General features: G+C 41.2%; 1 protein-coding gene across 1 annotated transcript in view; it reads right to left on the bottom strand.

Annotated features, from left to right (window-relative positions):
- The window catches only part of esamb (endothelial cell adhesion molecule b), a 59,749-nt gene extending 43,020 nt beyond the window's left edge, over positions 1-16,729 (bottom strand). The window contains exon 1 of the mRNA XM_049577426.1: positions 16,306-16,729. Coding sequence (XP_049433383.1) covers positions 16,306-16,360 — 55 coding nt within the window. The 5' untranslated portion in view covers positions 16,361-16,729. The remainder of the gene's footprint in view (positions 1-16,305) is intronic.
- Positions 16,730-18,042: the final 1,313 nt, after the last annotated feature.

Here is an 18,042-nt window from a genome sequence, read left to right as displayed (position 1 = left end):
CCAAGTCCAGCCATTCGAACAGCTGATGCAAAAACTGTTTTTCACGGTTAAAATAATTTCTGCACAAACTGTCAGACATAATCTTCAGTGGCTGCTTTCAGACTGTCTTGCAGGTGAAGAAGCCAGATGTGGAGGTCCTGAGCTGGCTCACTAGACTGGTTAAATATAAGATAAAACTGCATATTTTTGAGGGGCCTTCTACTAGGATCAGCCCAAGGCACATCTGTGTGGTAATCATGCTGTTTAACCACCATCTTGATATGCCACATCTGTCAGATGGATGAATAATGAATTATGTTGGTAAAGTGCTCACTAACATGGACTTAAAAAAAGTTGTAAACAAACTTTGAGAACTAAACCTTTTGTGTGCACAGTCAAAGTCTTAGATCTTTTACTTCCAGTCTTGACAAATGGGAGCATGTGATTATTTCATCTTTATTCATTATTGAACACTTTGGCGGTCCACAGTACTGTAGTGCAATTTGTTTCCCAACGTGCAAACAAGAAAAAATAGTTGAGTAAGCACCCCAGTAATCAAACATATATTAATTCATTATGACTGTGATATATTGTAAGAGTGTGTGATGTATTAAGTGAGGTTTAATAATCCATCATGATGACATTCACATGGATTCTGCTGAAGGCAGTATTGGGCTGGCTGTATATTTAATGTCCCTGTGTCTGAATAATGTGGCTAATGGTTGATCAAGGTGTTACATAATATAAAGTTACACTCATCAAACAAAAACAGCTGTCTAAAAGAATTCTTGCTGCAGAAAGTAGGAAGACTGCTGCACACATCTTGGTAGATGCACTACAAACACAAAGCACTAAAAACTGAAAAACAGCAGATAACTGAGGCAGAAATAAAAACTATGGTAAAAAGAGAGAAATCATTGATGTGGCTGCTATGGATGCAGACGTAATAATTATGTAAAATATGTTCTTCCTAACCTGTAGATACCGATTCTGTTCAAATAGCTCGACTCTTGCCTGGGTACATTGGGAGAATCACTGACACAGGCTCAACAAGGAAGGAGAGTAATGTTTGTGTCTGTTACAACATGAGTTAACAGTTACAGGATAAATAACTGACAATGTTTCACTGAACTTCCACATAATCTCTAAACTGGAGCTTCATGTAGAAAAACACTGTTTGATGCAAAATGCAAATCCTTTTTGTATCTGATCTAAATGCTTCTCTTCTGAACTCCTGCTCTGCAGCCTCTGTGTGTCTTTTAATCATGTTTTCTGTGTAAAAATGTCAGTGTGTATTATAGCTCTGGTTCTCACTAACTGGGAAATCAAAATACAGTAAATTTTCCAACTTGTTAGTGTGCAAAGTAAAAATGATAATAAGAATCTCACCTGGACAGTCACAGGACTAGCCCTTGCAGAAAGGCTTTCATTAGTGATGATGCCGAGGAGAAGTTCCTCTTATCAAACCCTCGCTGGTCATACTAATGACATCAGGAGAGGCTTACTGACAAGAGCGTCACCTCAAGTAACGGAAAGGTCATTACTCTGCCCGGCTTCAATTCTCAGCCATCCCAAAGAGCCAATTATTCCAGGGGTGACAGATCACTGAGATTATAAAATGCTGTTCCAACTCATATTCTGCTTGGTAGGTTGTTTCTATTTTGAGCGTCAACACCCCTCAGGGTATTAATTCTAATGGCAATGGCCTCCCCACCAGAGGGGCCAAGCAGAGTGAAAATTTGATCCACAAAATAAATTGATGTTAGAGCTGTAATAAACACTTGAGGGCTTGGCAAGGAAGGGAGGGGATTCGTGGAAACGACGAAGACCACCACTGGGAGGTTTAGTGTAGTGGTCGGCCAATAGTGGATATCTAAAGGCAGATTTAATGACGATAGTTTGGAGCAGACATTTTGCCGATATCACCCCCACACCCCTCAGAAAAAAATAAATTAAGAGTCTTTTTATATCTTGTTAGCACCAATAGCAGTCGTGCTAAATAGCTAGCTAGGATGCTGATGTTTAGAAGGTGTAGCCTAATGGTTACAGTGTTCACCATCTTGTTTTAATGTTAGCCCGCTAACATTTGCTAGTATGCGCTAAAAACAAAGTACAGCTGAGGCTGATGGAAATATTAGTTTTGCAGGAATCTGGACATACATTTGAGTGTTAAATTCTGGCCTGAAGATGGTGCTAGATGAAAGATTAGCGTGAGAATAATTGAATCCACCCCCTGGGGACCATACATGTCTGTACCAAATAGCATGCGACCACATCCAGCAGATGTTTGACAATTGTCTATGTCATGGTGAGTCATCGGATCACCAAAATTACTAGTAGGCTATTCATTCTCTGAGAACCATGAATGTTGGTATGAGGTTTCATGGCAATTCATCTCATCTCACTGTTTTTATTCACACATGCTGTATGTAAAAACACATTGAGATTAATTTGTATGCAATGTGCCATATAAATAAAATTTTATTGATTGATTGATTGTTGTTGGGATATTTCAGTCTAAACCAAAGCAATGAACCAGCCAACACTGACATGGATAAAAAGTGATGAAGGATTTTGGTATTATAGGTTTTAGGTGCCTTCAGGATGCCTGTTATTTTGACCAATAAAACAGAACTATACTGTTTATTAGTATGAAAAAAACCCCATAGATCCTCATATATCAACCTTTTAATTCCAGAGTTCAAGTGACATGACTGTTGGTGATGCTATCGCAAAGACAACCAGATCTTTTTGTCCTTCTCCTCAGAGCCTGGTAACGACCACAGTTCACTCAATTACTTCTCTTGTTCTACTACCGTCCACCATTTCTGCTACTGGCGATGGTAACTGCAAAGATCTTACAGTGATACTCTTTGGCAACTTAAGATAGCTACCGATAGCTAACAGGGACAACAAAGGCATTACCCTCTTCCTGTTTTGGTTGCACAATAATGTACTTCCTTTGTGCCATGAATAGAGCCTTCATTATCCTGGGAGATCCTACCCAGTGGCAGACACAGGTTCATAGTGAAAGCGAGGCTTATGGGGAACCAATCTAAAGGCAAACCAATCTAAAGTTAAAGCAAAAAAAATTCTCGACTTCTACTTTAAGAAAAATGTTTCTGAAGAGAGCATGAGAGGGAGTAACATTACATAGGCACAGCATGAAGCAGTTTTAATCTGTATGAAGGAATAACTGCTGCCCGTGCGGTTGAGTTGCCTCGCCACCGCAGGATTGACCCAAAGGACCTTCTTTAGCCTCACATAACCACGCCTGAAGCCTGTAAGGCCAGGTTACACCTCAAACCACATGACTGCAGTAATCTGGCCACAACAACCCTCCCCTCCATCTGGCGAGACAGTCGAGCAACAGGAGAAAGGACCAAAGATGCCTCTCACTCCTCAATGAATACTAATCTCTCATCTCTGCTGCCATTCGCCCCAATTCTGTCCTTTCACACGTAAAAAAAAAAAAAAAATCACCAGCTCCACAGGGCTATCACCTAGCATTTTAAAACTAACCTATCACCAATATAGCATGGCAGAAAACCTATACAACCCTATGGCACCATAAGAGGAAAAAAATTCCATCTCCTGTGGCTTCACTATAACAGCCAAACAGGACTATAATCTTCTAGCGTCTTAGTGCAAAACTCATCTGCTGCCACCACGCAGCCCAGTTCCTACCTGCACTACAAAGTCAAAAGAATAAAAGGTATTTTTTTCTTTACAGACCAGCAGTTTTCACGCATTTTACCCTTGAAAATCAATCTCCCTCTTTGGATAAAAGCAAACATTTTAAAATGCTGATGAAACAGGTTTTTTTTTTTAACAGTCATATTGCTTTTAAAAGAAAAGAGCTTCTCTGTCAGAGTGGAGCAACCTCCTGCAATTACAGTTCTGATGCTGCTTTTCAATTAGATAAAGAGTAATTGTGATGAGTTGTCTGAAAAATAATTTCAGCAGGTTAACACTGCTTTCACCAGCATTAATAGGATTTCTTTGTCTCAAATCTCCAGATAAATACCTCTTGGCAAATGTTACTGGAGATGAGTTAGCGGCCTTGCATTGTGTGTGTGTGTGTGTGTGTGTGTGTGTTTATATGCCTGGTCTCTGAAGTTCACACGCTGGTTTCTACCCAGACTCGTGATCTCATTTAAAGAGAGAACGCACCTCATTAGTGTGTGCCATTTTCCCAGGGTGCACCTGGTCTAAATCATTGCGACCTTCGCCCACGCCTGGGTTGTAAATCACACACTCCTCCGAGATGCATCATTTATGGGCCACGATCAACAGGGAGATCAACCAACGGCGAGTACAAACACACTTCATTTGCTTTTTCCTTTGCAGAACATCTGTGATTCAAATGTTGTGAAGGTGTTGCAGCTGGGGTGAGACTAAAGAGCAAAATGACCATGGAACTGGCCGAGTGGGAAGATTTGAAAAGCGCCCTGATTGTCACATCTCCCCGGTGGACAAACCAGACTGGTTGATGGCCACATCATTAGCCACATGAAGAGGGAACGGGGTGGAGAGGTCAAACAGGTGAAGGTGCAGCACCAGCAGCATCCATATTTAAGTTTCATTATAGAACAACCTGCAGGTAGGTTTAAAGATGGATTTGATCAACTAAAGAAACAAATAAATATACCACAGCTGCTTCTAAAGCCTTTTTGCTACAGCAGTCAATCAAGTGGTTGCAGCTTAGGTTTACAAATGATTCAAGCTGAGAGGATCTATCTCGAGTGTCTGTGACTATATATTTTTTCCCTTAAACACTGAAGACTATCTGAATCTGCCTACATGAAATTTTTATTGCATAACAAGAACCATTTTGCGCAGAGGAACACTCCTCTGAGAATAAAGCATTAACCTCTGAGAGTTTATGTGCATTTCATTTCCTCTGCTGTGTCTTTTAAATTTCTGCTTCAATTTAAAAAGGAAAAACTTGAATGCCCACCGTCTTAATGCCTGACTGGAGATAAAACAACCATATGATGGTGTGTAATGGTGTGCATGAAATAGTAACTTGCCATAAAACCAACAGTTAAAGCATAATTTCAACACAAAGCAGGTACTCTTGGTTTCTCTCTATAACAATGGCTGGTACTGCCAGACACACTGTGTGGTTAATCAACCTGCATGTCTTTCATATACAGTATTTTAAATTTGCTGGTTTTGATAGACAATATAATTTCACATCCGGTCACATTTTGGATGTATTTGACGTAGGACTGCACAAAATTATTTTGACAGATGGGAATGACAATTTTTACATTTTATTTTTTACCAAAAAATATACAAAAATGAGGATGATGTAATTTTTGCTGCGGTCTATAACAAAAAAGCATGTTCCCTTACGCCTGGAATATGATTTGTAAGCTGGAGCATCTCTGTGGCACCATAATGCTTCATTTATAATGGTATTTCATGACACATTTTACCGTAATCCAAAAAACTGCAGCTCTTGTGATTTGGATATTGAGATTTTGATAGCTTTTTGATTAACTGCACAGCCCTAATTTGACGAAATGCTCATTTTTATTTGGCATCTGTTACTGCAGCACGAAAATATATCAGATCAGATGAGTTAAATTCATCCTCCGGGGTTTTGCATATTATCAACAGTATGACTTTTGTTTTAAATTGGAGCAAAGGTGATTGACAGATATAATTTGTTTCTTCGTCTGCTTATAGGAAAAAAACAAAACCAGATTATACATTTAGATGTAGATTGTTTTCAGAGGAGTAATGACAATTTTAAAGGTCAATTCTGAAGCTCACTATCCTGCTGAATGACAGATGAGACCACACCATTAACACATCCATGACTGGGAGCTGAGTGAATTCAGTCAGATACACCACAAGGGGCTGGCATGGCACAATACAAGTGATTACTCTGTAGAAACCTAGCTTTATACCACTTTAGACATGATTTGCGGAATTATTGTATGTTAACACAACACAACTCTTTCACTTAAAAGGAAGGGGAAGGTTATACATATATAGATGACGGTCTCTTCTTCCTCTAATACATTTCCAAACTACTGCAGATGCTATAATACTGCACCTGCAGACAACGTGTGGTTTCCTGTGTGGAGTTTTGCATGTTCTCTTCATGCCTGAGTGCCACAAAGACATGCAGGTTAGGTTAATTGGAAACTCTAAATTGCCCTGAGGTTGTCTGCCTCCATGTGTCAGCCCTGTGATTGATTGGCAACCTGTCCAGGGTGTGCCCCACCTCTAATGTAACGGCCGGGCTCCACCGGCTGCAAACGTAAGCGTCAAATCAGCGTAGCGTCGCAGCATATTCATTTGGGCTACACTGACTGCGTACAGAAGTGACACGTAGAGAAGCCAGCGGGGTTATTTACCGTTTGCCGAGCCGAGAGGCTGCATGTAGGCTGCATGAAATGTTAAAGCATTTTCCACCTAAGTTATTACATATATTTGAGTTATCTACAAGTTTACTGTACTGTTTGTCATCTACTCGCTTTCAAATGTCCACCACGGACATTTACACAATGTCACGGATAAACATGGGTAAATGCATGAAAAAAAATCATCACATATCACCTCTGATAATGGTTTATTCATTTAAAAACACATTGTGTTTAGCACACTATTTCATGTAGTTTTTATCTGCTGGAGGGTTGCGTAGGGGAGCGTAGCTCGACAAAAATAGAAGAGCCGCATAAATAGAGAGTTGTCGTGCGACAGACGGGGGTTGTCGCACCGCTCCCATTGCCGGTGGAGTTGCTGTAATTGATTAACGGGGTGCGAGCTGCTACGGGACTCGCGCTGCAGACGTGTCACGTCGCTGACGTGCCCGGTGAAGCCCGGCCGTAAGTCTGAGTGATTGCCTTGCACGATGCGTCACTGTAAGTCAACTGCTTTCCAATTCACCCTCACAAATTGAAATAATTGTTTCTTAGACATTTAAACTCAACCAATGTATATGGGTTTTTGATAGTGGTATTGATTGATTCAGGTCCAAATCTTGACATTTAGGTGCAAAGTTTTTGAATTCTATATGTTCTACATGTGTTATAAATATCCATAGTGACTTCCCTCTACAGGTTGACACCCGTCTATTGCAATTGAATTTTGCTATTCGCTCATCTGGTGCCAACTGAGCCAGCTTTCGTCACCAACCAAGCCACCCGCTCCCTCTGTAGAAGCAACATCTCTGACTGTGCAGACTGTGGCGAGCAGTGGTCAGTTAGTCAGTCAGTTAACATAACACTTAAATTAAGGGCCTGCGCTTTTATTTGCTTCAATCACTGAACTCAAACAGCATATATTTTAGACAGAGGTCTATATGAGACAGGCGAGAGAGACAGTTAATACTGTTGTTTTATGGCACCAGAGGATTACAGTTATGCATTCTCGTAAAACAATATTCACAACTTACATTAATTTTTATGAAAAACTCTTTTGATTCTTTTGATCAGTGGACTATTAAAGACTAAAGGAATATAAATAGGAATGTCCTGACTTTATGGCCAATTCAGAGATAAGGAATCACCACCTTTTTTTTTTGGTTTCGATTGAATTGTGAAGAATTCAATACATTAAATTTTGATAATTACAGATAACAAATCCTGCTGCACTCTGCATTCTTTCTTCAACAGAGAACCAATAAAGTCACCAAAACTCAAAAATACTAAGAAAAAAAATAAAGTACTGTACTGCTTTAGATTTTTTCATGTCATTCTTTTTGGCTAGACCGACACAGCCATACAGCAGGTTATGACCAAGAAAAAAAGAAAAGGTTTAAAATACTTTAGCCCATTTGTTCCTGACTATTAGGCCACAGGTTCTCATCAACATTGCACTGGGCATTTTTCTTTGCAGTGCATTCCCTTGCACTGAGGAAAAACCCTCTTTGTGTAGCTTATCCATCTCTGGCAGTCCTCTGCACCTATTGCCAGGCAACCAGCATTTATTGCCTCCAGTCGGGACCTCTGATCATATGGCCGGTGATCATTTACCTTTCATTTCCAAGCAGAGAGGGATTCCTCAGCTGGGTTCAGAAAAAGACAGTATGCAGAGAGGAACTGCATCATCATACGAGGCTGCACTGCAGACCATTCATTCACACAGCAAGAGCAGTGGAAGGCAACATTGTCCAAAATGATGGTGTAGATAGAGTCATGCCAGGCCTCAACAGGTCTGTCTTTCGGTGCAACTTTCACTCAGTATGTAAAGTATCATGTTATTAATTATCAATGCACAATGATTAACAGAAGCAGTCGTCAATGAAAATCTGCTGAAAGCTGAGATACACAGTCGTATACAGGAGCATTGTGACTTACCTATTCTCACTAGAAAAAGTCTGACAATAGATGCCACAGTGCTCCGACTTAAAATGAACTGGACCCTTTGTTCAGCCTCTCTAAAGGACAAGCCATGATTGATGACACATTTAATAGTTGTTGCCTGAATTGCACTTGGAGCTAAAGCTCTATTTTCTCCTCTTGCTGCGACTCCTCCACCATATGAACGTCTCTTCCCCGGGGACCTCTGCCATGGCCTCTTAGGGCTCATTTATGCTCAATATCAGATGCATATAGGGACATGGATGGAGTCTTCTGTCCGTACTGTGTGTTCATTTCATCAGTATTTGTGCACATTTTCTGAAAGCTTACGGATACGGATGAAACAGAGTAGTACCACTGAAGATCGTGGGGGCAGCGTAGCATAGTTCAAGTGAGATTCGATCATAGGACATGATGAAGACATTTAAAAGTGACAGAGCATGCCGTGATGAATTTAATGGCCTCGCAGACCTGGCTGTCTACAACACTGCCTCCATTAAAAAGGTACAAATTTACAACTTCCTCCTCTATTGCCATGTCTGGACTCTGCTCTCTGGTGCCATTTAATAATTGTATCTAAGGATTCTTGGAAGTATGAGGGCGGTGACGTTTACAGTGTTTGAGACGGACATATCTGTTTTCATAGATAGATGAAGCATGAATGAGCCCTTCTCTCCTTGCATGCCTTTGGCCTCTTTGATCCAGGTAGCATTTTTTCTATACGGAAAAGGACTGATTGGTGGTCAAAGAGTTGTGCAAAGTGGTGTAAAGGAGTTTGCAGCTGAGATGCTTTGGTTGCATCTGGTTGCAATGATACTGAATTCTGGTGGAGGTATGTTGGTGCAAGGAAAAGCACTTGCTCTGGGCCTCTGCTCTGAATGAAGGGAAGGCTGAAGCCCACAGGTAGAGAGGATGGACCCTCTAGTCTATGTGGGTTCAGTGTTCATTTGTGTTCAAGATCAAGTGGATACTAGTTTCATTAAACATGACAACCTGCTGACTGTGACAAGACCAAGTGAAAACCATGAGAATGTACATAATATAAACATCAAATCTTTTTTTACTGTAGTAGTGATGGGAAATGCAGGAGAATGAGAAAGACTGTCTCTTCAAATACAGCTTAATTCACTGTACAACCTCAAGAGTTTATATAACCGAGTGTAAAAATCTGTACTGTGTCAACATGGTCGCACATCCATCAAACTTAACTCGGCACAGATTGTTTTGATCACCTGCCTCAAAGTCACATTTGCTCAATGAGCCGGCACGCAAAGCTCCAATCAACACCTGTCAGCCTCCACTACTGTAACTGTCACTGGGTGTAGTATGAAGTTGAACATGCAGCAGCTGTTGTGTGTAGGAACATGAAAAAAATCTGAGCACCACCATGCTCTTTATTGTGTGGCAAGCATGAGCCAATTAATTTGACCTAGTTTTAGATGAAAGAATCCTTTAGGTAGCACCGGCTCTTTCTGCCTCCGATCAACGTCTGCACCCTCTGCAGGGGTCTCTGTGTGTGTTTGTGACACACAGAGAGGACCGAATCAATTCATCTCCCACACACTGAGGTATGCGTCAGTTTCACAAATGTTGGAAACTGGTGGTAATTCACCAGTTTGTGTCAGAGAAGACAAATTCAGCTCAGTAAGGTGACTCAGAGGATGTACGGTTTCTCAGCAGCAGGACGATGGCTAATGTGGTCGCTTTTAATGTGTTTCAGCTTATTAACCTGCAGGACGACAGAAAACCAAGCACACTCTGATGAATCACGCATTGTAGCTCCTGATTAGTAAAACGGTGTCCACCAAAGAACATCTACTGTTCACAAGTTTACTCAGCCACCTGACCTGTTGATAGGAAGCATTCTGCATCCGGTGCAGTTTATGGACTTAATTCACTGAGAAGTAGACAAGACGTGGCAACAAAACAGCCGGGACAGACAACAAAAACATGAAGGCAGCATGTGACATGGAAACTAATGAATGGTAACATCAAAGGCTGAGGATGAAATGGAAATGTTACTTTCAGTTGGCTTTTTTCATGTTTCACAAGAACAAGAAAGGATTAATGTCGGCTGTTGGTCCAAATCTAGATCCTCTAGATTTTCGCTAAAGGAACATCACCCCATTATCTAACAATTTACCTTTTCCTGTCAAATTAAACCTAAACAATTAAGAGTATTTCGGTGAAAAAGTCAGTGACTCTGGCTTCTGAATAAGTCTGTTGTGCGGAGTACAAGTAGCTGTGGTAACGCTAACTTTGAATGAAGGAGAGAAGTTGTGGAATGTACAGCTGGATGCACGATATATCAGGCCGATAAATTATTGGCCAATAATGGGACATTTATATAATTTTGCATTATTCCAATAATTAAAATTATAGCCGATAAATAATGCCAATAATATGAAGCCAGACTACTTTCATTGACTTAACAAGGGCAGTGTCTGTACACTGGACACAGTGGGTGGCGGTGCATGTAGGCTACCTTAAAACCTGGTTTAGCCGCCAGTAAACACAGAAGAAGAACACCTGCAGGACACTGTCTAGAGGGAAAAATATGTTGTGGTGTGGACATCTTTTACAGTTCCAAAGGGAAGACAACAGGATTGTCTCCAGTGTTAGCACGAGCTAAGTAGCAGCAGCGGCTTACATCCAACACCACTGTGAAGTCAGGGCTATGGAATATTATATTTTCTCACTACATCTTAGCCTATCTTAACCTCATGTGTACATAAACTACAGACAATGCACTTCTTTTGAAATAAAAAAAAATGTGCAATTATCGGTTTTCATATCATTTATCGGCCATGAGAAGCAGGTAATTATCGGTTACCGGCATTGATAGAAAAAAAGCCATATCACTGCATCCCTAGCGAATAGGCTAAATGATGATGCACAGTCATAACCTACCATCACTGCATAGGCCGCTGTAAGCTCTCTTTGTCATCTCTGGAAGGCTTTTAACACTCGTATGTATGCCCACAGGGCTGGTGCTGGAAATCTTCCAAGAACACATAGCTGCAATAGTCAAAACTCTCTGCCTCCATTGTCCAGTGTGCTCTCCGTTATTATAGACCATTCCCTGGAATTGCATCGCTAGGCAACAGCAGGTGTTCATGTTTACTTCCTCTATAAAGACCCATTTAGAATGATTATGTTGTTAAGTTCGAAGTGGTCTATACATGTTTTTTTTCCCTTTGTTTGAGGTTTGACTGACACTTTTTTTTGACTACATCATCTCGGTGTGCTCTCTTCTCCTAAATGGAATGGAATTTCCGCCACTTACTGCTAATCTCGATGAACCAACATCCAATGTTAGCATACAGTAACAGCGATGGATGGAAAAGCACATACATTTTCTCTTGCGGATTGTCTGAAAATTCCATATCTGGATCACATGATAACAACTAGGGCTGTCCCTGACTAAGAAATTTCCTAGTTGACCAGTAGTTGTCATTTAGGGCCATTAGTCGACTAGTTGCCCGCATGTTTACGATATTAATTTAATTATTAAATGATATATTTTGGGCGGGGCAACACAATGGTTTGAGTTGAAGGTGTGAGAAAGAATAGTATCAGTAACATTGTTAACACTGTGCTACATTACAGAGAAATACAAAACCGTACTAATGAACCTTCATTAATATAGGCCTATATTTTAGCTACAAGTGCACGTCACACACTGAGCGAGCCGCCTGTTAATGACGCTGTCAGCAAAGCAGTAATGATTGTGCTAAGTGGCTAATGGTCATGTAGCTACTGGCATGTTTCAGATGATATGTCATCAGGGCTGCCCCTGACCAAAATGGGGCCCTAAGCGAAATTTTATTTCCCAAATGTATCATAGATACAAAATGACCGTACAACAATTTGCCATTTAACTTGACAACCTTTACTGGCAATAACAAATGTACTGTAGATACAGTAGTTTGGCTGTATGAGTCAAATAAAATAAAAAAAAAATCAACCTGAAATAAATAAATAAGTATTAAATAAAAATAACTTCAAACTGAAATAAATAAATAAACAAATCTGAGTCACAAATAGCCATCAATTACTCATCAAAAGAAAGTAACTTCCACCACCTCAATCCCCCACCCTTGATTAAACACTGAAAATAAAATAAAAGAGGGAGACAGGTTTTTCCTATTTAATCTTCTCCCTCAGCCCTCCGCCTCTCCCACCTTAATTAAACACTGAAAACAGAAATAAAATACAGAGACATTCTTTTCTATTTTCATCTTATTTAGCTATATTTCTCCCTCTCCCCTCTCTGGGAGCATCCGACCTCCCGGCCCGCACATACCCCCGAGGCTCGGGTCTCCCCCTCCGTGGAGCCCGCCCTCCCTCCCGTCCCCGCACATACTCCTGAGGCTCTTTTGGATGACATGACGACAACTCTTCACCTACTGCAGCTCTGCAAGTGCCTGCCAGCGCACCCCTCTGATTCAGATGTGGAGTGCTGTCAATCATTGCAGCGACGCATGGGAGGTCAGGTCTCTTCTCTCCTTCCTCGAGCTGATTGTACGCACGCCTCACGGTAGCGCACGTGCGCATCCATTGCGCATATGCGCAAATGCGTCCCCTCGCGCAAAATGTGGCCCCCCCATGGAAGATGAGGCCCTACGCACAGTGCGTGTTCTGCGTTTAGGGAGGGGCGGCCCTGTACGTCATGTTTGTAGTCGACCAATGAAGATGAGTTTACATATCACCTTGGGTTCGTCCTTCACCTTCTCAAAATGATCTCACACTTTGGAGTTCCTGCCTGACATGTTATTAACTAGCCCGTGGAATAGCCGTGGGTACCACTTCCTGTGTCTGTCCTTTCAAATTAAATTCCCACATGGACCAGTCTTATAGGTTTTGATTTATTTTGACAAGGCACAGCCCCTCATAGAGTTTCACATTTGTATTTTTTTTCTGCGTCTATGTGGCCAATGAAATCTTGCCAACCTATGACTGGTCAACTAATGTTTGGTCGCCCATCAAAGGGGCAGCCCTAATGATAGCTAAACCATTTCTATGAAGACTTAACAAACTATCTGCTGATGAAGGCTAAAAGCTCTGGAAAATGAAACCAAGTCAGTCGACCTTGTGATGAGAATTTGGTGTCAACTACTTTGTTACTTTTCTAATTAACCAAAGTTCCTTCCAAAACCCCCGTATTACACACAAACTTTGGTATCTAGACGCACACACTAAAAGGCATCTGTGTTGACTGTTTTGGTCTTTGACTTTGACCCATTCTCTTCCAGATATCTTCCAGATCTCTACATGACTGAGACTCTTGATTGCCAGACTCTAGTAGCTGTGTTGCCAACAGGAAGCTTTGCACTAATAGTTAATTCTCATGGCAGCACCCTGCTGTAATCGCTGTTTGTTCCAGCACTGGACGTCAACCAACCAATTTCTTGTTTAGTTAATCATGCGATACATAATCAGAATTACCCTAAGCTCTGTGAGTTATTCTGTGAAAAGGGATATAGCTGGCTCGCAAACATCAGCTTACACCAGAGCCAAGTGGCTCCCGTCTCATTACACAGCAGCCATCACTGAACACAATCAGCTGAGGACATGACAATATTTTAATAGATGGGCCACAGAGAAAGGCATTTTTTCAAGAGGGGGGGCGAGGCTGGCACGTTAACTGACTCTACACTCAGACTGCTGGGAGCCGAGTCACCTTGTCACTGTCCTCAGGCCAGTTTGGGCTATCTGATGGGCAGCGGTAATGTGTTTGTGTGGTGCAACTAGAATGTAATTTATTGCTGTCAGTGGTTACAAAATGTTCAGCATCTATGTCAGATCATCAGAAATGAAAGGATCCTGCAGGCAGCTGAGTATTAACAGATTTATTTTAGCGTTCAGTTAGCTAATTAGCTATGGGTCTTCTCATGTAAAGCCAATGAGCGGCTCTGTTTCATCAATACCAGCTGGGTCTGCTTTGCTCATGGGAAGACAGGCACCACAGTTTGTGCTGCAGTTTTTTGATTCACTAATTATGACAGTCCTGACAGACAGGACCGGTTGTGTTTTTCTGAACAGGTTTAGCTGCTGTCAGAAATGTGGAAAGAAATCCATCATGCAAATTAAATGAAATCCATTCGATCATCAGAACAGGAAGCAGCTGAAGTTGCTCGCCAGTGAGCCGCAGACTGAATTCATTCATTTGTTTCATTCCATTTAGCAGTGGCACCAAATCAAAGAACAGCAGATGTAATGTCACGCCACACTGGTTTCCATGCAGAGGCTCATAGAAACAACACAGATTTTTTACACCAGGTGTCCTCTGCAATGTTAAAGGACATCATACACACTTTCTAAGTAATTCCAGCACTCAGAAGTGGGTTAAAGATGGAGATAATGTCCCCTTTCTGTCTTTCCACTGCTGCCCCTCAGTGGAACCTGAGTTTGAACCAAACAAATTCTGACATAAAAGACACAAGCTGGAACAATCTCTGATTTCCACACTGGAGGAAAGCCAACATCTGGTAAGAAATGATGCAACAGCACAGATGACAGGTACAAAATTGGCCAAGTCAAAAAAGCCTAAAGGACTTCTTTGAGTTCTGAATGATGCAGATTATGTGTGGATAAGGAAGACTGAAATATTTAGTACTCAACACAACTTGTCAATAATTCTGTGTTTGTGATTATGTAAAGTAAGACTCTCAGTTTTGCCTCCGAATTAAATATTTACGGCCCCGAAAGACAAATACAACAATAATTGTTGATGTTTTTAGCTTTGCAAAACATTTAAATAGTTATGCTTCTTTTTGTCAAACATTTGGTGTAAATTTGTGTCATTATAAATGTGAATTTTTTATCAGTTTGTCGGTGAATTCATCGCCAACTACATGCATGCAAGCCATACCAGCAAAACGCCAATACCGGGTGCAGGACTTTGAAGCCGTATGACCATTAAGTGACCCAAAATATGACAGCTGGGATGCCTTGTCCAGAATTTTTTAAATTGACATCCTCTTCCTTCTGGTAGACTGGCTCACTTTTATGTTATTTCCAACCTCACAAGGGACAATAAGCATCAAAAGAAAGCAACAACACTTGACTTCCTTGAAATTCACTTGAGAGCATTCAACCATGCAACAACATTATGCCCTCTTAAGATGAAGAGTACTCTGCTGTGTGCTTAAAAGGGGACCTCTGGTAAAACCACAAGCAGCAGCAGCCACAGCAATAAAAATTACATATTTCATGAATTGTCAGTGTGCTCACTCCTGCATTTGAATTCAAAATTTTGCTGGAGGGAAAAAAAGGAGGAGAGGAGGAGTGGAGGGGCTTTTCAGATTGACACATATTCGGAGTCTGAGGAGGCTGATGGCTGCTCCTTACTGCCAATAATGTGAATCTGACTGATGCATTTGACTACATTTACACATGGGCGTATGCTTCCTTTCAACACTGAGGGGTCAGTGTCTGAAAATCTGAGCATCAAATACTTGATTTCCTGCCAAATTTGTATGCATCAATTTGTGCCATTTTTGCTTCAATTCATGGTTTCATGTCTTTCATTTCCTCAAATTAAAAGTCCTCTTCTACTTTCATTCAATATTGAGGAGGACATGTGCCGTGCTTCCCACAGAAATCTACTCCTGTGCAGCCACTCAGGATTTAAATCTGAAGTTAATGCAGCCAGTGTTAAAGGTCACACAGCTACAGTCCAAACATTACTTTCTTTATTGCATTGTGCTTTACTGACTCAATTCATCACAGTTAACTCTGAAAACTCGCTTGTTTTGGAATAAGGAACAAGTTAAAGGACACCTTCTGTTGTTTTCTGACTTTCTAATTTGTCCAAAAGTGGAAATTTGATGACAAGAAAACCTTTACTGTCTTTTCTCACTTGTTTTTCCTTATAAATGCCGTTTGAAACACATATTTATCACTTTCCCTGACACTAACAAACTGCTACTGGACTCAGGTTACACTCACAGGTTGCCACTTGCAGCAGCTTAATGCTCCTCGAGTGAATTAATTAGCTTACCTTGTAAAATCCATAATAACATCAGGATGGCTCGAAGTCTTGTCTTTATCTCCATGGCGCAACATCCACCGGCTGCTCCAGCGCACAGGGGCTTTCTTTGAAGTTTGTCACCAAACAATCTCTCTCTCTGCTGCTTAATTGTCTTCAGGTAGCAATTAACTGTCCGCTGCACGAACCAGCGAGGCGACGTCTGCAAGTCAAGCTTCCTCTCCTCTTCCCATCCCGCCTCCAAACAGCGGCGGACATCGCAGAGCGCACCGGCGGCTCCGCTCGCCTTCAACTTTACAAACCTCAGGAAGGTTTAAACAAAAAAAAAAAGAAAAACACTCAGGGTTTCTTTTATATCCTTTCTCTGTTGAATCCAACCTGCTTCACTTCTGCTCCTTCAGTGCGTGTCGCTCCTTGTCGTCCTGCTCACACAGTAAAACTGTGAGAGCTTATCACCTGCCTGAGCTGCTCGGTGACGCCCCCTGGCACCTAAACCCCAACTGCAGCTCGTCAGTGAACACATCTGTTTTTTATAAGGCAGGTAAACCGTTAATATAAGGACTTTTGTCTGTTTTAATAGACAGTTACATTAAATGGCAGCATGTTGCACTGACAGTGAGAGTGGGTGTGCCAAAAAACGCTCTGTAATATGCGTTTCGCTTATTGCTCTGACTTTTTGGGGGCTTGGTGTACACTTTCTTTACAACAGTTAAAATGTCAGAAACGTTCATTCAATTTTCAAGCAGAATGCATTATTTCTTTGCTTGGTTTTGTCTTCAGTATAGCAAATAATGTGAGTACAAAACTCTCAAGTCTCATCAGTCATGTAAAAAATACAGTGCTCATGAATGCAAGTGAAGGTAACATCCACAAACCACAACCAGAAAAAAATACTGTTCAGTGAGAACAATCTTGGCAAAAAATAGTTTATTAAAAAAATAATAGTCATGTTGTTTATTTATGATGTCTTGTACTAAGCCTGTGAAAGCATAAGTTCATCATTGCTTAGGTGGTTTTAGATTTATGTATTGTGGCGGCACAGGCAGATTATGAGACAATGGGCCCCTGGGCACGGATATGCAAAAGGCTCCACCACCTCCCCTACACAGGAGCAAGACACAGAAACTTTTTATTGTTGTTTTTGTCCCTCTGTAGTTATTTTTCATCTCTTTGTGGTCTTTTTGTGGAGTCATTTTGAGTCTCTTTCTGGTCGGTACATGTTAATTTGGATGACATTTTGCCAGTAAAGGCTAGAGGGGTCCCTGACACTCTGGGCCCCTGGGCCTGGGTCTGATGCCTGTTCAGTTAACCATCCATGTGTGTTGACTATTGTCCTGTAAGTTCTTGCCTTTCACAAAGTAGCTGAGTACCAAATATTCTCTGTAAATGGAGAATATTGTAGGTTTTATTTGTTTTATATTGCCCCCAACAACCAATCGTTTTATGCATCCCATTTATGGGAATGTAGCCCCACAGCACACAGGTGATGTCAGGGCGTCATAAAAAGGTAGCAACCAGCTGCCAGACAATAAGCAGGAGGCATCCAAGACACACAGCACTGAAAAAAATGCAAATATAGCAAGGCGAAATGTCAAATCAGAGTAAATCTAGGGTTTGCTTTTACTGTCACTTTCACCGGCAAGTGTGTTTACAAATAGTAATGACAATCACACATAGCAGCACAATGTGAAAAACCACAATAAACTTCAAATAACTTTGCTGTAAGACCAGCACGAAGCATGTCCTCCC

Source organism: Epinephelus fuscoguttatus, linkage group LG5 (genome assembly GCF_011397635.1).
Source record: "Epinephelus fuscoguttatus linkage group LG5, E.fuscoguttatus.final_Chr_v1".
In the NCBI taxonomy this organism is placed as follows: domain Eukaryota; kingdom Metazoa; phylum Chordata; class Actinopteri; order Perciformes; family Serranidae; genus Epinephelus; species Epinephelus fuscoguttatus.
This window is presented reverse-complemented; position numbering and strand designations above follow the sequence as displayed.